The sequence below is a fragment of the Lupinus angustifolius genome, chromosome LG18 (assembly GCF_001865875.1).
Source record: "Lupinus angustifolius cultivar Tanjil chromosome LG18, LupAngTanjil_v1.0, whole genome shotgun sequence".
In the NCBI taxonomy this organism is placed as follows: Eukaryota; Viridiplantae; Streptophyta; class Magnoliopsida; order Fabales; family Fabaceae; genus Lupinus; species Lupinus angustifolius.
In genome coordinates, this window is record NC_032026.1 from 2,807,914 (window position 1) to 2,829,900 (window position 21,987).

The 21,987-nt window shown below is 31.5% G+C and overlaps 1 protein-coding gene and 1 pseudogene across 1 annotated transcript; one reads left to right on the forward strand and one right to left on the reverse strand.

Moving 5' to 3' along the window:
* On the forward strand, positions 2,190-6,885 carry LOC109333481 (AT-hook motif nuclear-localized protein 1-like). Its single transcript, XM_019568982.1, has 5 exons — positions 2,190-2,901; positions 4,285-4,352; positions 4,865-4,996; positions 5,691-5,852; positions 6,365-6,885. The coding sequence occupies exons 1-5, from the start codon at positions 2,523-2,525 to the stop codon at positions 6,593-6,595; spliced, it is 972 nt and encodes a 323-aa protein (XP_019424527.1). The 5' UTR covers positions 2,190-2,522; the 3' UTR covers positions 6,596-6,885.
* Positions 10,063-14,406, reverse strand: LOC109332470 (annotated as a pseudogene).

Below are 21,987 nucleotides of genomic sequence, written 5' to 3' on the forward strand. Positions count from 1 at the left end.
ATTATAACTCCTCATAAAATAATCTCTAATGGTAATCGTTCACCTTTTGGATAAGTAAATAATCTCTTTCAGAGTGTGTGACTATTATTCTCAACAAGTGTTGTTTTCGAGAATTGAAACTTTAACATTTTAGTCCTTTTGGAATCTAGCAGAGTCTTACACCACTAGACAAACGCTTTATTAAAAAACTTTGGCTTTAAATAAGAATGTTTATTGTCATTTTCTTGTGCCTCTATAATAAATAAGAGTGTTTTTTTTTTTGCATACTATATAATTAATTTTAAACCATTAAATTAGAAAGAATAAATAATTTAATAAAATAAAACGAAAATGTTAAATTAAAACAAAAAAATAGCCATTAAATGATAACAAAAAATGCCTAAGGACATTGTTTAACAAAGAGAAAGTGTAAATTTTGTCTTGAAAATTATTTCATCCGTATAAAAAAAACAACTCTTCTATCGCATATATTAAAAATACAATTAATTTTGTTAGACTCCAGGAAAAAAATATTTGGTTTCTATCTTACCTTTTAAACTTTATTTGAATTTCTCATCATCCTTTGAACTATATGTGAACAATTATTTTAAAACAATTTTTTTATTGTCTGCTGGGTGAATAGTTATTTCAAAACGGATAAAATAATATTTTAATATGCTCAGAAATGTTGTACTTAGTTTTCCAATATAAATTAACTTATTTTATATTTTCTTAAGGCACCCAAAAACATGTTTGTTGAAATAAAAAAAGTCGAAGGAAATAATTTTTAATTCTATCATCACAACATTTATTAACACAACCTAAAATAAAAAAAGGGTGATAGTAGACACCTATGCATATTCTCACAATAAAGAAAACAAATAAACAAATAAAGATATGCCACTAAATTTTTTATCCCAACATGTACAGCCACTAAAAACCAGTAGTAATCTAAGCACATGAAGTGCTTATAGAGATAGCCCTATGAGTATTAAATTGATTTAAAAGAAAATTCTATGAGTAAACTTTAAGCAAAATTAAGCTAGTTACTTCTTTGTAATATCAACAATTTTATGAGTGTAATATTTATATACTGATAATATAAAGATTTGTATATAGTTATTATATCATTTATAATTCGTTTGTGTTATTTTTAATTAAAAGTCAATAATAATTAAAAATGAATAATAAATAATACAATAAAAATATAAAAACTCTAACACTTTCTTTAGAGATATCTTTTACTCATAATTTATTCATAAACAGTCGGCATAAATAAGGGCGTTCTGATAATCACAAAAAAAATGATATTTATTTGCACTTGAGGCAGGTTTGAATTAGAATCTTTTTAAAGGAATATTCGTTTATTTATTTGATTGATTTATATATTTTTATTATAATTTGCAAAATAAATTACTTTGAAAAACATTGTTAATTCAAAATAAAAGTTTGCTTAAGCGTGAAAAAAGTGAAAGTGTAGGTCATAGTTCCTTTTCAAAAAAAATAAATCCCATTTTGTCTTTTTTAAATAAGGAAAATTTATATTCTCTTACAATTTTATTTTAAAATAAAAAATGTAATATTTATATACTGATAGTCAATACATTGTCCATTGTTCGTTTGTATTACTTTTATTTAAAAATTAATAATAATTGAAACTAGAAAATATAAAATAAATTACACTGTAATTGCATAGATGTTTTTCTCTTAAATAAATATGTATGTTGAATATTTTGTTGTGATACTCATTACTTACCATTAATGTCATAACCCTAATCCCCTATTTAGCTATTATGATATTGTCAAATATGGCTTGCCTTGTAAGAGTGCCAACCATGCCTTCCTTTTCCTTTATAATATACTTTCTTTATTTCTTGGCAACCAACCTATTTTACTTTTTTCATTCACCTAATAAAATAACAATATTTGTTAAAATGTGTGGTTATTATTTTTTTGATCTTATTTATTTCTTTAGTCCATATTCACACAATGTATATTTTAAAATGGACAAAGAAAAAGAAAGCCCCTCCCACAACTATAATATTATTTTATATATTTCTCCACTACATTCCAACCAAAACCAATAAATTATTCTCATTAAATATCATTAATTAATTAAATATTGTTGGCCAAAATAAAAAATTTAATACTCACAATTTTCATTATATCTTCTATGTTAAAGTTTATTGTTATAATCTCAATTTAGACAATGATATGAAGCTAGAAACACAATTACCTCAACAACAAAAACAATTTCTCCACAATATATTTTCTCAAAACCAATATTTATTTTCCACTAGAAAATTTTAGATCAAAATCTTTTATTTTCTCAGCTTAATTTTTTTCAATTACAGAGTTTATGCAAATGGTGCAGAGTTGAAGTTTTCTGCTTCATGTTAAGCTTCTACAGCTTTTAATTTGATTTTTTAGCTTAAAATTTTAATCTTTTTGGTTAGAAGAAAAATCCCATCAAAGGTTTTGGTTTTGGGTGATTGAGTTTGAAGAAGAAAAATGAGAAGTTGAAGTGTGAGTTTACCAGTCTTATGAATATGGAGGCCAGTGGCGGAGTTAGCGGCGGCGTTACGGTGGTGGGATCGGATGCTCCGTCGGAATACCATATAGCTCCGACGAAGGAAAACTCAGCTCCGGGAGGCGGATCCACTGCACCGATTCCGGCGACTCAAGGGATTGTTCCGCCGCCACTTACGGCGCAATTGACGGAGCATGCGGCGGGGACAACGGTACCGGAGAAGAAGAAGAGGGGACGGCCTAGAAAGTATGCACAGGACGGTTCGGTGCTGTCGCCGAAGCCGATATCTTCTGCCGCTCCGATGCCGCCGGTGATTGATTTCACGGCGGAGAAGCGCGGGAAAGTGAAGCCAAGCTCAGTGAGCAAAGCGAAGTTTGAGATAGTGAATTTAGGTAACAAAGAAAATCACCTTCTTTTTAATGTCTCTCTTTTTCTAAATATAATAACATGATTTGAGTGTAAGTGTGAGAGAAATCTGTGGAGAGAGTAAATTTTTTGTTATGTTTTTTGGTTCTATAACTAAATTGTAGTTAGAAATTTAATTTATTGCTATAATTTGACTAGTTCTATAAGTTTCTGTACAAGTTTTTCTAGTCGAGTGTTATTATTGTATGCCTCTTTATTACCTTTTACGAGTTAAGTTTTATAGAAAAATTAAAAAATTAAATATTTTTTTACAAGTATATTTCATTACTTCTAAATATTTTATTTGCCTTCCTTTCTATCGAAAGAGAGAGAGTGTGCATATCGTATTTGCAGCAATCGAAATACTATTTGGCCTTATAGGGGATGTGGGACCCATGATTGGTGTTGATGACCTTTTGTTAGTTATTAGGCCAATTGTGTGTGTTGGTGATAAGTGAGGTTTAGTCCTGAAAAGTGAGTTAGCTTTGTGGGTCGGTGTGAGAAGGTAGAATCATGTTATGGCAGTACAAAGTTCAAACCTTGATCCTAGGAATTTGAAACCCAAAAATCATGCGAGGTACCATGTTAGTTACTACTTGCTAAAAACATACCAATAGGAGGAACTTCAAAAAAAACACTTTTTTTCGGTACTACTAAACATATCCTTTACATTTTGGTAAGGAACCAATCCTTGCCGAGTGCATAGTTGTTCTCTCAATAAGTGTCGTTCACATGAATATTGTTTGGTTATTTTGAGATCTAGAAGGGTCTTACACCAAAACAATGTCTTGTTTGTAAAGACTTTGTATTCTCTGCTCTAGGCATAATCTGAGTGTGCAACTTTACTTTCATAAGCCTAACAATTATAGGTGCTGTGTAATTTTACCATCTGACTCCAACCCCATCTATTAGGCAGGATGTTGGTCTACAGCCAACAATTTCCTCTCTATGGTCTTTCCCATCTGAAGCATTGATACTTTAGTTCCAGTAATGCACATGATACAGATACTCTCTGATACTTCATCGATATATGTTGATGAATTATCGGATTATTTTTTCAATAATTAAATTATTAATATTTTCAGATTATTAATAATAGAAGAAATTGTCAGATTATTCTGGAAAGAGAACTCTACGGTATTATTATTTAGAAAATAAATTTTATAATACTGTCTTACTGGGTTCTAATATGCTAATCTCTGAATATTATGAGAAATGTGTTGGTTGTACTTCCATGTTCCATAAATCTAAGACAAATTTTTTAATGTTGTTTCAACATTTTTAATGGTAATTGGGGTCTTTCACATTCTTTACTCTGATACTGATTACACCTCCAATTATTAATTGCTAAAATTTCTTCAATTTTTTAGGTGAATGGGTTGCATGCTCAGTTGGTGCTAATTTTACACCTCATATCATCAATGTTAATGCTGGTGAGGTAAGTGTGGAAATATCAAGTGCCTATGCTGTGATTCCTTATGCAAAAACAATTATATATTCATATTTCATGCTCAGGGTACTGCCAAAAAAATTGTGATATTCATGTGTTCAGCATAGATTGTGTTTTTTGGATTATGATTATAAACTGTGCTAATATAATTAGCATGTTTTTTTTTTCTTGATTTATAACTTTTTTCATTTACTAAGCTTGTTACCTAAACATAGTTTATAGAAAAGAGTTTATAACCCAAAATTATGGAAAAACAAGCTGAACTTTTCATGGGTAGAAGCTAAGTTTCACCATAAATAAGCATTGTACTTTCATTTTTTCCTCGGACTTACTCTTTTTCCCCAGAGATTACAAGTTATATATGTGTATCTTTCATCATGTCGATCGATAAGTTATATGGAACAATGGAGAAGATTAGTTAATAAAAGAATTAGAATGAGAAAGAGACAGAACTTATTAAGTCAATAGCTATCTTGACAACTTTTTTTTGGTTGTTTTAGGATGTTACCATGAAAGTAATATCATTTTCTCAGCAAGGGCGTCGAACTATATGCATTCTTTCAGCAAATGGTTTTATATCAAGTGTCACACTTCGTCAGCCTGATTCTTCTGGGGGAACATTGACATATGAGGTGAACCATTTACGAAGTTTGATAATATCATTTTCTCTAATTCAATGAACTGTAATTTATTTGTAGCATGGCAGATCTGCTTTAGTTCCTAAACCGGCTGAATTCGATCATTTCTCAACCATTCAAGTGTTAATGATATATGCTTAACAAATGAGTCATGCTAATCACTGGTACATATTTGCATAAAAAAGTAATAAAATGATTATTCTCTTCTCATTAAAATTTGAGGCTGTCATGAAAGAGATAGTGAGAAGAGAATTTTCAAGTTAGGCCACTATGTACTTAATGATCTAAATGGTTTAAAAGTGCTACTATTCTACCTTTCTGAATTTTGTTTTTGCATTTCATTGTTTAGTATATCCTTTATTTTGCAGCCTTTGTCTTTGGGTTTGTAGTTACAGTGTATTGCTCTTAGTCACTACTGCTACTTACCCTACAACAGTTTAATTGACTCTGGTCAATACTTTAGCTCATCCTGTTTTATCTTTTCATTCTACACTCATGCTTTTAAGTATTAGTGTTAGTAGAACAATCAACAATTTCTCTTATAACAAATCAAATTATCTCTCTTTTTTTATCTTTGATCTCTACACACATCTCGAAACCCGTTTAAATATCAAATGACAATTTAAAGTTGTCACAATTTGGTTGTCGTAATAACAATTTTGTTTCTATCCTGGTGCTGATTCAACAGGGAAGGTTTGAAATTCTGTCTTTATCTGGCTCATTCATGCCAAATGACAATGGAGGAACCCGAAGCAGATCGGGAGGCATGAGTGTTTGTTTAGCTAGTCCAGATGGACGTGTTGTAGGTGGCGGAGTAGCTGGTCTATTGGTGGCTGCCAGTCCTGTGCAGGTATCTTTTCTATCCATAGTCCATAAATTTGTTCCTTTTCCTTTTTGGACTGGTAAAGTTACCATGGACCTCCTGGAAACAACCTCTCCCCTTCTGGAGGTAAATCTGCATACATCTACCCTCCCGAGATTCCACTAAGTAAACTAAGCCGCCCTTTTTTAAGTTACCATGGACCTAAAATCATATAAGTAATATGCTAATATGCTTCACATACTAACAACCACTTAGTGAGATTTTTATGCTATTATAGTAGATAAATGAAGATTTTGATCCAGGAATATGCATGAGCTAGTAAGTAGTATTTCTTTTAGTCTTTGACTAATTGCTTACACAAGTTGTTGCTGGTTAGGCAAAGTGTTCATCAAATAGTGACTCCATTTAAACCCTTAATATTGTATAGATAAGATCACATTCGGTCATAGTTTACTTCCATTACGACCAATCACTTTTCGGTAGCTAGTAAATAGTATTTGATTGTTCATTCTAATGTCGAATCAATTGATGTGTATCAGGTAGTGGTGGGCAGTTTTCTGGCAGGAAATCAACATGATCAGAGGCCGAAAAAGCAGAAATACGAGGTTATATCGACTGTGACACCAGCTGCAATTGTTCCAAGCTCTACTACTGATCCGATACATTTTCTGTCATCGACACCTTCCTTCCGAGGAGATAACTGGTCTGCCATGCCAGCGGATGCTACAAATAAGCAAACCGATGTTAATGCAACACTTCCTGGAGGGTAATCGATAGGGATTAACCCATCTGGCATTTAAATTCGCTGCTAACGATGTTGTAATCGGATTCCTAGCAAGTTGGTTTTCTTTCCCTTGTTTGTTGTGTCTGTAAGCTTATTGAGTGTATTCCAAGCAACATGTTTTTCATAGTTTACCTGGTTCTTGTCTATGTAGAATTTAGTTAGGTGATTTGGTATGCTTTTAATGCTGATGTTGTGTCATGTAGAATGTTGTAACAGTTCTTGAAAATCAACCTTTCCTTGGAATGTATTGTTCTGCATATTTCAGAATGGTTTCTATAATTCTATGTTTTAACATTTTGTTCCTATTTCTATTTCTCGGTATAATCAATGGTATCTCATTCATTATCTGTATCAATATGGAGATCTATACATCCGTTTTCTAACTAAAGAGACTGGTATTTATAACTCTGACTCCAAATGAGGAAAAGACATTTTGGGATTTTAAGAATCTCTGACAACAACTTATATAAATTTATTAATATGGGGCTCATGATTTTTCATGGGATCTTCTTAAAAAATTAAATATTTTATAAGAAACATTATTAAATTTATTATTTAAGTTGTTTTTCCAATTTGATCATGTAACTTATTTGTTTCATTTGAATATAATAACATTTTTTATAGATCTCTCAATTGTCAACTAAAAGTTAAAATCTGTGTTAATGAGTTTAGAATGAAATACTTACAAAATCCCTCTATTATTTTATGAAACTATATCATTTAAAAATTATTTTAAGCTTAAAAATTAATAGAAACCTAACTTAAAAAGATCCATTTCACAACATAAATAACTTAAAAGAACAATTTAAAGATGGAAAGTATTTTAGAGAACTATTTGAAGAAAAAAACTTATATAGAACCAATTAGAAAACAAAGAATAACTTAAAGGATCAATCTTGTAGTTTTGCTTCTTGTACATCATTTAAGGTTTATTTTACGTGAATATATTATTTCCTCTAACAAACTTTTCTATTTCGATTGTTTTGGTAAGATGAGTTCTTCCGTAGCTAACTAAAGACTAATCTTTTTTTTAAGAGGTTGAGATCATCTTAAATTATACTGGTATCCCTGAGTTTTAATGAAATTACATAAATTACCTTTCCATTTTTTACGCATACAAAAAACCCTAATTTATATACATACATTATACTAGCTACCTTTACATGAAAGAAATAAGTGTGATATTTCAAATAAAAAATAATGATAAATGTAGTTAAGTTAAATAAAATATGATATATTATAGAGACAAATCTAAATAGTATACGAGTCAATACATTTTCATTATTTTTGGTTCATTACAAAATGCATCAATCATTCTAAGGAGATATTGTTTAAATCACTCTTATATAGAGGTGTCAAAATCGGCAGGGCCGCTCGGACCGACCTGCCAAAGTCCGAAAATTTATAAGGCTTGTGTATGATTTTAGGTATTTTTATTAAATCCATGCTTTTAGCCCGACGCGACCGGACTATATTTAAATTGGGTTCAGGCCAAGCTTACCCGAGCGGTTCGGACTACCCACTTTTCCTTATTTTTCTAATATTGTTTAGGACTTTTAGCTTGGTAATAAGTTTTAGGTAAAAATTGTCTTATAAAATAACTTATAGTAAAAAAATATATAATAAATATTGTGTTATAAATTTTGAATAAAAAACAGAGTAATATCTATAGCATAAATATTTATAAATTATAGTAGTATTATAAAGTTAAGTATTATATTATTTTTCCTATTTTGCACAATATCCTTTTAAGCACAATAACAAAATAGTGTACCAAATCAAATAAGGAGACATTAAAACATATAGAATCCACTTTTTATTTTTTAATTGTATATTTAATTAGATTTAATTTCTACAACAAAAATATAATAAAGAAAATAATTTTTACAACAAAATTAAAAGACGACATAATTGTTTACCATAAAGAACTTCACACAATCAAATTTATCGTAAGAGTTCGTACTAAATATGTTGATAAATAACATACAAAGGATCTTCATATTGAAAGTAAAGAATAACGATCATATATTACGATGGTGATTATACTTGACATATAGAATTCATTCTAAACTTGAATCTACATTATTATTACTATAAATCAAAGTGACAATATTTTGATAGTATCCAAATATTTATATATTAAAGTGAAGTTACAAATTGTATTGTGTCTGAGAGTAAGGGTGTGTTTGGGAGTACCATTTTGGAGGGGGGAAGGAAGGGGAGGGCTTAGTAGAGAGATTCCTTTGTTTGGGAGTTTAGTGGAGAGAGGGGAGGGTTTTGAAGAATTTTTCAAACCCTCTCAAACCCTCCAAATGCCAAAATACCTAGTTTCATCAAATTGGGGTGTTTTAGGAGAAAAATAAGCCAAATTACCTAACTACCCTCACTAATATTATTCTATAATATATAATACATAACATACTATTGATTTTTTAAAGGAGAAAGAGGGGTAAAATAGTATTTTTGTATTATATTAACCCTCCATCCCCTCTTATCTAAATTCCACACTCCCAAACAAGGGAGGGGTTTAGTTGGATTTGCCCTCCATTCTCTTTCCTTTCCTCCCCCCTCTTTACCCTCTCATCCCTCTCCTTTCATTTCCCTCTTAACTCCCAAACAAAGCCTAAGAGTCCAATAGAAATGAGAAATTTGATATGAGTTATGTTAAAAATGATATATGTGGGTTTGACATCTTGTCTTAATTAAAACACATAACATTATATCTATAAGTTTGGTTACACTAGGTATAACAAGTATATTAAAAAAGTTATACATTAATATCAAATGTTATATATATATATATATAATATAATAAATATACCAAGATTTAGATAAATATTTTTTAGCATTATGCAAGTTGGCCCGCCATAACTCGCTTAGGGGGAGTTTGAGCTACAACTTGATATTCATAAATTGTATCCTGACTTTTTAGCTCAGTCTGGTTTAGCCCGAATTCGATGTGGGTTAATCCGAACCTGTTCAGGTAGCCCGTTTTGACAACTCTACTCTTATACTATATTGTAATAAACGAAAAATAATCAAAATGTAGTGACTCGTATACTATTTGGACTTATTTCGACAAGATATCATATTTTGTTTAACTTAATTACACTTATCAGTTTTTTGTGTAAAAAATCACACTTAATTCTTATACAAGAAAAGTCAATATAATGTATGTATATAAATTAATGATTTTTTGTAAGTATAAAAAATGGAGAGATGAAATTATAATTTCACTAAAATTCAGAGGTGTAGTTTAGTTTATGTTAATAAATTTTGCCACTTTAAACAAAGTTGTTTCCTTGCCCACATAACCTATCACTTTTAACTAAAATACATTTTTCTCAACCAATCAAAACAAATGACAAGCTTTTTGAGACATAAAATGTGCCTCCTACAATATTATAAGGAAAAAGAAAGCTATGATGTTAAATACTTCCTCAAAAACTGTAGAAAGTAACCTTAGATTATTTGCCACTTTCAATAAGAATTGAAATTTACTCATTTCTCAACAAGCATCAATATATAGCCAACAAGTTCTAACTATCCAACTAGTATACATATTCCCAAAACTAATGAAGGGAAATAAAACATGACAAACATATAACTCTACTAATCTGAGTGGCAAACCATGAACTCTTAACCAAGACCTGTTCCTGCGTCCTTGCAAGGTGCATCGGCCTTAATCCGGGGAGGCCTGACAACTCGATCAATGAGCCCATATTCAAGAGCCTCCTGTGCATTGAAGCGCTTCATTCTGCTCAGGTCTTGGGTAATCTAAAGAGATGCATTAAACATTAGTTTTATAGCTTCTTGCCTGTTTGCTATGTTTTCTGTTTCCACTATCCGTAAATATGTTTTTATTAAAAAAGGGTGACCCAGTGCACGAGACTCCCACAAGTGGGGTTGGGTATGGTAGATATACGCAGCCAGGAACTAAGATGCACACCCTGGTAGAAGCATCAAAGTTCAACTAGACTACTCCTCCAAAAAAGATTTTTCAAGTTTCTTTATTTTTTCCCTGTCTTGAGGCGAGTAATTTGGTCAAGCAAATTAACAGTCATGAGATACAATACAGAAATTATACAAAAGCTTTTCTTTTTTGAATGAAAACCCACCTTCTCAACAGGCTGACCTGTTTTGTTAGCCAACTCCTTGAAAAGGTAATCTCTGATTCTAAGTAGTTCATTTGCTTCATTTTGAATGTCATCGGCCTGACAAAATTTGGATTGATGTTAGCATCGAGAGTGAAACCAATCCCATTCATACATGTGAAAGGAGATAACGAAATTAATCCCGGTCGGAAAATAGACATGCCTGACCACGAGCAGCTCCTGCTGGAGACTGGAGAGCAACTCTTGAAAGAGGCATTGCAAAGCGATTGCCCTTAATACAGTAGAACATCATAAAGCGTTAATGACATGGACATAAGACGCATACTGTACGAAACCAACTAGACATGAGTACATGACCATGACAACACAAAGGAATGGAGCATAAAAGGCTCAGGAGTAAATTTAGGATAGAATTTAAGACTAAAACTATAAAAGTAACTGTATTATTGTTCTTTCTTTTCTTTTCATTTTGTTACTGTTTCCAAGTACACAACTTTCCAACTTTTTTCATTATTACATACAGGGACGCAACTGAATATATAGATTATATGCTCATCAATAAAAGTTAAGGCTATGCTATTAAATTAAAGATATGTGTAAGGTACACCTGTGGCCACAGATGCAGAGAACACAAATATTGTCCTTTGCAGTTAATATATACATGATTTAATGTCCCAAATGTTTCAAATGCATACTTATGTTGAGCATAATTCTTAAACCTTAATGTAATTAATGCACTGTGCCAATCATACAAATGTGTGATGCAGAGATAACTCTCATGTAGACAAGTCCAAAGTCCATAAAACACAGGTCATGTTTGATTATATTGGGATTCAAAATCTCTAACCATACAACCCCTTACTATGACAGACTTAATTTCTACAGATTGTATTAACGAACAGCATGATAATATAGTACCTTTTCTCCTGCTGCGAGAAGAAAAGCCGCAAGATTATAGGCATAGCCAACACAATGAGTGGCTACAGGACTCTGCTAGCTCTGCATGGTGTCATAGATAGCCATGCTTGGTGTAAGCTGCAAAAACATGACTACTTAGCAAGAAGATAGAGCAAGAAATTGAAGCACTTGATTAATCAACCAACAATAATCATGGGAGACTTACATCCCCACCAGGGCCATTGATGTACATATATAGCTTCTTAGCATTATCTATGCTGTCAAGATACAGCATGGTTGCCAAAATTTGGTTACTAAACTCTTCATCTATGTTTTGCCCAATGAAGATAACACGCTCTCGATACTGCACCCGATAAGTTAATAGTTTTCCAGAAATATTTACGAAGAGATGAAAATCTAAAGGAAACTAGATTTTGACATGTGAATAATTATTGTCTACATCTACGGAAATCAAAGTAAGCTAACATCTTCTGGATGCATATATTGTAAAATTAATGTATGCAACTATGCATTAAGGCATAATAACTTACAAGGGCATTCCATAAATCAACCCATTGCCAAGTTCCTTCACCAGGTGTCCTATAGGGAACTCTAGGGGTCCCTATAGGCATCATATGAATTTGTGCCCTTGCTGGTTTCTGGTTAGGATACCTGAATATATCAAAAATTTATACTGCTCTTGCATCAGTCTCTTAAATCAAGAATATATATTTGTATCAATCTCTTAATTCAACCATATATGTTATATGTGACAAAATCTTCTACTAAATATGACACACTATTTGTTCTCAAATGGCATAAACCATGTTTTATTCCTTACTTTCACCAGGTCTAAATATTATAAGTAAAGAATGTACTTCAGAATACGCATTTGTAATAAAAAAAACTAATTGTAATAGATAAATATCTCTTACTTATGGCTACTATGAATTCAATTGCAGTTCAAGAATACCTGCTAATCCTAAAAGTTAATATAATTAATAAATATAATAATAATAAAGATGTTATTGGGGCTTCCTTCCAGCACCAAGGAAAATGTTGGAATGTAAGTGTCATATTGCAGACTTTAGGTATTAGAGAGGCTACAAATCTATCAGGAATAGAGTAGCAAAAATAATAAAAGCAGAGAAACCACAATGATGGAGCATAAAATGATAAGATGTGAGTGATTCCCCATTCCCAAAAGAGAGTTACCATGAGGGAAAAAAGAAACTAGAATAACAAAAACAAATACTAGAATTATGGTCACAAAAACAATTACTTGCTGACAAAACTTTTGGTCAGCGTTCCAATTCAAATCCAAAACATCATTATTCAAGTTACAGCATATTTGGCAAGGTTTAACCAAAGGAAAGATGGAACCAATTTTGAGAGCATCATCATATTATGTCTTCACTTGCAAAAAAAAAACAATAATAATAATATAATTAATGCATGTGACACTAAGGTCGCAGCTTCAAGTTATGAAATCAACTTCTTGCAAGATAAGACTGCATATTATAAACCCACCCGGTCATCCACCTAGCGGGTCCAACCCTTCTCAAAATCCTAAGGGTTAGTTTGGGAGTTGGATTTTGGAGGGGAATGAACGGAAAATGAAGGCTTGAGAGTCATCTCACAAGTGTATTTCATGGCTCCCAAGCCTTCTATTTCCCTTCCTTCCCCTTCAAAATCTAACTCCCAAACTAACCCTAAGGGTTTGTCTACAAGTTGAGTTTTGGAGCAGAAGAAAAAAGAAAATGAAGGCTTGGAATTGTGAGATGATTCTGAAGTGCTCTATTTTCCTTCATTTCCTCTAAAACTCAACCGACAAACAAATCTTAAGCATCCCCGGAGGTTTATAGCCTTAGCTTGGCCTTTTTTAGATTATTATCAAACTTTGCTATAAGGAAGGTTTTAGATTGTAGTGGTGGTTATGTTTACCAAAGTTGTGGATTATTGCAGGAAAATACATGAATGAGGATCAGCTATCCCACTTTTCTGTGTCCTATTGTGTCCCAATCCAATGGAAATTTGACAAATATTAGAAAATAAAATTAAAAAAAATATAACATAACATTTTTATGTGATTTGGTGAGATATGATTGGCTTGGGACATGGGAACGGAAAGATTTTGGAACAGAAGATCCTGGTTGAAAATATATATGGTCAATGTGACCGCAACTATGGTCACAGGGCGAATTTGAAGACTACCAAAACCTTAACATTGTGGTCGCGGAGCCAAATTTAAACCCGAAAGAGTTAAATTACCTGAGCTGTAGACTCTTGTGAACTCTTCCATAAAATTCAGCGGTGACATTAGGCTTAGAAGCACTAAAAAGACCTGCAATTGAGAAATTGAAAATTAAGAAGCAACCAATCACAATAAAGGTTGAGGATAGGGATTGGAAAACACACTTGTAGATTGAAGCTTCAATCCTGAATAGAGTTTTATGCCACAACTGCCAAACCAAACAGAAAAGAAGAACAATCAAAGTTAGCATTAATTAGTAAGGTTTCTATGAACTGTAATCAACGAAAAAACATGAAGAAGAATTGAATTAACAAAACCTAGGAGAAATACGAGGTGCAGAACATGGTGTATAAGGTGTAACCGCCAAGAAAAAATTAAGAATGAAGATCAATTGTTTTTGGATTCTCCGCCTTAAACACAATCCACTCTGCTACTTGTTATTTTGTTTTATTAGTTTTAAAGTATATTGTTATCAGTTGAAATTACACAAATTTCCTATACACCTACACAAACTCTCTGGCCTATATACATATTACATTTATTCATCTTCGTTATTTTTGGCTGTTATAAGTTTATAACATGGTATCAAATTAATTTAAACATTATCTTCTTCAAATTTTTGATGTATTTTACAAATAAAAAATAATAAATAGATATTAACTTTTATACTATTTTCACTTGTTTACCCAATATATTATATTTTCTTTAAGTTAGTTAGAATCATCTTTCTTTTTATTTAAAACATCACAACATTGATTGTTAACTTAATGTATGAGGATAAATATGGGATTTATGTATATATAAAAAGATAAGTAATTTGTATAATTTCAGTAAAACTCAAGTGTCTATATAATTTACTCATAAGAAACTTTTTGATTCAATGAAGACGGTGAAATTTTATAAATGCATCATCTCATCTATATTTAATCATCATTTATTTTTAAAAAAAGTAATTTAATAATTCAAATTAAATAATAGCAAATGTTATAGTAACTGTATGTAGATTTATCATTACACTCATAGCGTCTAGATAATATACTTCTTTTTTTTTTACATCTTTTGACTTTATTCTAATTACATATTTCTTAGCTATTTAACTAAATCGATAGGTCCTTAAACAGATCCAACATTAGCCCTACGACCATTGGTCTCTAACTAGAAAGTAAATGCTTGAACTTGAGAAGCTTCTGGTCCAGTGGGTCCATAAAACTCACTAGGATAAGCAGTAATATTAAACTAGATAAAACAAGAAGCAATAAAACAAAAAAAATAGAATAAATATTTATTTCAGTCCATCATACTTTTTTACTTTACTAGTTTGATCCCTCATACTTTTTTACCTTACTAGTTTGGTTTCTCAAAATATCTTATCATGTGTTATAAAATATGCTAAAATGATTAATTTGACTCTCATTTTAAAAAATTAGACCGCTTTCAATTTTTCAATTTTTGAGGAACCAAATTGGTAAGTTCAAAAAAATATGAATTACTAATATTTGTATTTACTCTAATAATAATAATGATAAGCATTTTTATTTCAGGCTATATGTCCCATAAATAAATTTTCAATATTTAACTACAATTGTTATGAAAACTTTTTCTAATACAAATACTATATTCTCTTGAAAACAAACATAAAATCATTGTAATTACAAAAAAAAAATATGCGTAGAGGTGTAAAGTCCTACTAGATTCCAAAAAGATTAAAATGTTAAATATTTAATTCTTGTGAATGAGATTTCTTAGGAGAGACAACCATACACCTGAAAGTGATTAATTCCATACTCCTAAAGTAAGATAATATCCTTGATAATACCAAAAAATACTTGTATGATGTCATATATAACTTAAAGTGACAAATAACATTTTTTTAAATATATTATTTATTTCTACTTTATAATTCCTTCCTTAGTAATGTCTTTTTTTCTTTTAGATTAATTACATGAAAATCAATTACTCCTCAGATCTTATGTCTGTATTAAGATATTTAACAATGTTTATACAGATGATTTGCTTTAAATAGAAGGCTCTGCTTATTTTGTCTCTGAACTATCATGTTCTATTGCTTAGGCGATTCCTTTCTATGGAACAACTTATTTGGTATTCTCCATGAAATATGGACTTATCCTATGGATTTACTATTATTTCTTCGCATTTATGCACTAATAGTATAAGAATATTTTAAATTGAACATATTCTCCAATATTTATATATGAATTATTAATAATATTTAAATAAAAATAATATAAATTAATAATGAATGATACATTAATCCAATGAAGAACTTTACATGAATGAACATATATATTAGATTATGGGATTTGACTCCAACATAGATGCTAAAAATTCTGCTATTTTCCTAGTTCAAATGTTTGAAATGGAACACTGCAATTTCTTACGGTAATGAAAGTCTATTTAGTTCGATTAGGATAGAATAGTCATTATTTTGCATTTTGTGCTATTATACTCAAAAACTTTACAATATCTCCATCAACAAATATTAACTTCATTTTTATTTGGGTTTTATACAATACTTTATAATTTAATACATATTCTCATAAATGAGGAGTTATATCTTCTGTCTCAAATTTTGTATCACTTCGTATATCATTTGTTTCTCATTTGTCAGAAAAATAAAACAAGAATTAAATATATATTAACTTTATATTTTGCGATCATTGGAAAGAAACAGGACATGGAGTTATATAGATCTTTTGTTGACGAAATATGTGATCCCTAAGAATTAAGGATAACATTTATTATTTCGTTCTAACAATAGTAAGTATCACTCTCATTCTTATTTGGGTCCAACAACATATTTTATAATCTATCACACAACTTCTCTATCTTCCTTTTTCCCTTCTAAGGTCCACATTTTCTTATAAAAATAACCATAAAAATATTTTTTTGTGGAAAGAGTATTCTTAGTAAATAAGAATCACACACTAACTAATAAAAAAAAATTCTTTTTCCAATAAAAATGATTATGCTCTAATAGAGATTCTTTAAGGTTAGAGAGTGACCGACATACTTCTTATCCTCACAGTTTTGTATAATGATGTAAAAATTGTACCGTACCAGCCAGTTTGACTGGAAGACTGGTGAACCGAACTCTTAACCGGTACGGTACAGATGTTGAATCGACCAAGTATCAAGACCGGTGAACCGGCCGGTATTTGACTAAACCGACTGACTTATACACATATTTTTTTATAAAAAAAAACTTAAAAACTTAAAAACTCATTACAAGGTGACCCATCTTTCCAAACCTTCTTCAACTCTTCAAGGCACATGCTTCCAAGGTATACTTAGATTACACCTTTTGGTTCCTAACATTCGTGTAATCTCATTGACATTTGTGTAATCTTGGAGTACTGTCTGATAAGATTTGGTGCAAAAATATAATCTCGATATGAGACAACGTTGACTCCCTGATGTTAAATGTTACAACTCCAAATTTATTTGTTTTGTAGAGTGAGTTGTAAACTTATGTCATTTATTTATATTTTGCTGTTGTTAAGTGATATTTTTGGATTGATATATGTTTTGTAATTTATACTTTGAATTTGTTAAAGACTTAAAGTTGCTTATTTACATGAATTTTGAGTAGATTATGAATATGGATTATAAATTTGAGTATGTACTTATTTGGAAAAAAATTGTTATAGGTTTATATATATAATATAAGCAGGTATGTCCAGTTTAATTAGCATGCAGTTCAATTACTGAACCATCGGTTGAATCACTGTACCACTATACCAGTACCCTGACCGGTTTGATAACCGATACGGTTTTAACCATTTTTGAATTGTTATTTTCTCCCTTAATATATATTCTTCTAAAAAGGAAGCTTGATGTGTAGTAATTTTCTCTTCCAATTGCAGATATTAGAGTATTATATTCAGGTATTCATAATGTAAAAGTTTATATTCAAATAATATATTATTCATTATTCATTTATATTACTTTTATTTTAAGAGTTAACTATAATTGAAAATGAATAATAAATAATATCATAACAGTATATAAAATACACAATACATTATTAGTAGATTTATCCTTTTCTCATCATATTATAACTAATTAAGCTCTATATTTTACACAAGTGTACTTTCTAACCATGCCAATTTGTGTTTCGAGCATTTCTTTATTACTATTTATAGGTGCATATTATTTTTTAACATAATACATGCATCAAGTTTGAAGTGAAGTAATTTTAAAATATAATACTTTTCCCAATAGCCATATCCGTATATTATTTTCAACCAAGGTATATATGGTGCATATTATTAGGATACATAATTAATTCTTTCCAAATTTGTATCTATATATCTCAATAAGTATTTTTCAATGATTTATAATGCGCAAGTTGATAAGAAATACATTGAGATTCAACTTACTTACCATTAAACCAACAACAAAATATAGAATATATGTTGTTACCGTTAGCTTGCAACAATTATAAATGACACGAAATAATAATTACTAGCTGAGTCAGACCAGGTCGCTCTCTTTAAGATGTTTTGTGACACTACCCAAAATGTGCAAGCAGACTATCAGCCACGCTGTCCCCAGGATAAAACAGCACAGATCTCTGTTATCGAATTCTTACTGCATTGTAAGAACCGATCTCGAATACACCCACCACAATATGGATATCAGTGTCAATTCTCGAAATTACCCATAATATGGCTACTCATGCCAATTCTCTTCCCACAATACTGACTACCAGTGTTAGTTCTCAAAATGCCCACAATATGGCTACATGTGTCAATTCTTTCCCCCAATACTGACTACTAGTGTCAGTTCTCGGAATTTCCAGAATATGGCTACTTGTGCCAATTCTTTCCCCCAATACTGACTACCAGTATCAGTTCTCGAAATTTCCACAATATGGTTGCCTGTGCCATTTCTTAGTGCCACGGAAAGAAAGGGGGAGAAGTTTGCCGGAAAGCATTGACGGAAAATATGAGGGAGAAAGAAAAAGTTGAATGAAAGCGCATTCAACTTGAGGCAAGAAAATATTAAGGGAGAAGACTTCTATTTATAACTTGAGATTTTTTCCAAGTTCCCCATCTCTTCAATGTGGGACTTGAGAGTTGTTTTTTTTTCAAAACTCTTCTATATGGGACTTGAGAGTTGTTTTTTCAAAACTCTTCCATGTGAGACTTGGGTGTTTTTTATATTTCACACTCAAAAGTTCTCACTAATGATTTTCAACAAACCATGTTCCAACAATCCCCCATTTGAAATTAAAAAACGATTTCCGAGAATATTTGTGGTCTCAATAAGATTGTGCATAAACAAAGGTGTCATGCGACTTGAACCTTTGCATAGTGAGTAAGATCCAGATTTTACTAGAGTGACTCGTAGTCTTGAACTCTATCTCCAGCATCAAACCACACACAACCTTTTCAAAGGTGTATTCTAAGTGTATTCTGTAAAGCCCGTGCATTAAAGGTCATGCACGTCTATCTCAGTATATTGAACACTCTAGAAATTTATGCCCCAAAATTTCATAGAAAGCGGCCCTCACTTCCACATTCACATAGGTGAGTCTATTAAGAGTACTCATGTAGCCTAGGTACTCCACTCTAATTGGAGTATAGATCCCATTAAGAGTTTAACTCATCCTTACATATGCTGCAGGAATCATGCTTCTCATAATTTTATAGCATGTACATTCTCATATCACTTCACAACTTGTTATTACACATTGAACCTATTTCTTGGGATCTCCAGTCAGTTAGGTCGGGTTACCATCATGAGTGACCCTCGCTCTAAGGGAAATAGTCTCATATTCTTAGAAGTATTATGGACTTTCTCTCTAGCTAGTCCTTTCGTTAAAGGATCTGCTAAGTTATTCTCAATGCGTACATGATCCACTCTAACAACTCATGTAGAGAGTAACTCTCTAATGATGTTGTGCTTACGACGTATTTGTTGCTTCTTACCGTTATAAAAGCGGTTCTCAATTTTTTTTTGCAATAGCTACGATACTATCACAATGGATCAATCATAATTAATATATGTTTTTCCCATAGGGGAATCTCTACAATCAAACTTCTCAACTAACTTGTTTCTTCATTAGCTGTTGTTAATGATATCATTTCAACTTTCATAGTGGATTGAGATAACATAGTCTGTTTCTTGTTAGACTCTAGATAATCCATCTCATCATTTATGGCTTCTCACCACAAATCAACATCCAAAGAAGTCAAAAACTTCTTGGAGAGTTGATGGATTATCCTCCAGTATATAGACCATATAATCAGGTCTATACTCTCTAATAATTATTGCTCTCTTACTTCTTCTAGTTTCTATTTCAAACCTTTCATTCCTTTCATTTTCTATCATTATCACTAATCACAAGTATGTGACTAGTTGATGTGCCCCACTATTCCTCAATTTAAAAAGGAATTTCTTCTCATTAAAGTCAACATCGTTAAACTCAATGATCATTTTGCGTTAAGGTCGTAATGCTTATACACAATACTGTTTATATCATACCCAATGAATATACATTCATAGACTCTCTGAGTTTAACTCTCTAGGGCCATACCATCATAAATGATTTCATGAGCAAATTATATGTATCTCATAAGACTGAGACTGTACTGATTTATTATCAGTCATTTGATACATTATATATATTATCTTAACTTTCTCGGTATCATATTTCTTTATTTCTCAATTGCATACCAAATTAATTTGGCACACTTGTATGGGCTGTAGTAATCATACAGATCATCAGACAACTCATTCAGAATGAAGTTCTTACATAAGTAATCATTTTCATTCCAGAGAGTTATTTCAATAGTCAGTTTATCCCTTTCCTTTTTTTCAGCCTCATCCGACACCACTGGGATGTGGGTTTTCAGAACGTGGACAACCTTTCTCATAATGAGGAAAAATTTATCTTATGTTGCCAACGTTTGAAATTTGTTCTGTCAAACTGAAATGGCTTGTTCAGGTCATAGATGTTCGGTTCAGTAATATTATCTACGAATGTCATTGTAGTCGAAACGTCTTAAAATTGTTGTTACCGTTAGCTTGCAACAATTAAAAATGACACGAAATAATAATTAGTGGCTGAGTCACGATCAGATCGCTCTCTTTAAGCGTTTCGTGGCACTGCCCAAAATATGCAAGCAGACTATCAGCCACGCCGTCCCTAGGATAAAACAACACAGATCTCTGTTATCGAATTCTTACTGCACTGTAAGAACCGATCTCGAATACAGCCACCACAATATGGCTACCAGTGCCAATTCTTGACATTACCCACAATATGGCTACCCGTGCCAATTCTCTTCCCACAATACTGACTATCAGTATTAGTTCTCGAAATGCCCACAATATGGCTACTTGTGTCAATTCTTTCCCCCAATACTGACTACCAATGTCAGTTCTCGAAATTTCCAGAATATGGCTATTTGTGCAAATTCTTTCCCCCAATACTAACTACGAGTGTCAGTTCTCGAAATTCTCATAATATGGCTGCATGTGCCATTTCTTAGTGTCACGAAAAGAAAGGTGGAAAAGTTTGCCAGAAACGCATCGACGGAAAATATGATGGAGAAAGAAAAAGTTGGATGAAAGTGCATTCAATTTGGGGCAAAGAAATATGAAGGGAGAAGACTTCTATTTCCAAGTTCTTCATCTCTCCGATGTGGGACTTGAGAATTGTTTTTTTCAAAACTCTTCTATGTGGGACTTGAGTGTTTTTTATATTTCACACCCCAAAGTTCTCACTAGTGATTTTCAACAAACCATGTTCCAACAATTGGAAAACAACAATAAGAAAACTACTTTCATATGCATAAAAAGCTTAGAGGAGACGTGTTCTAAATACAAAGAAACTTAATTACATGCTCCAAGCTTTTAAAAATTGTCTTAAACATCATTAAATCTCTCTTCATCCTACAAGAGGGCAACAATTGAACTTATGATATTATTACCATTATTCGGTATTGGATTATTCATAGTATTACTATCCCCCTATTCATTGATTTGGGTATTGGTTAACACAAGTTTAATTTATGATGTATTTGGAAGTCCACGCCCAAATGAGTCAACGAGTAACTCCATTAATAATATGCCATTTTAATA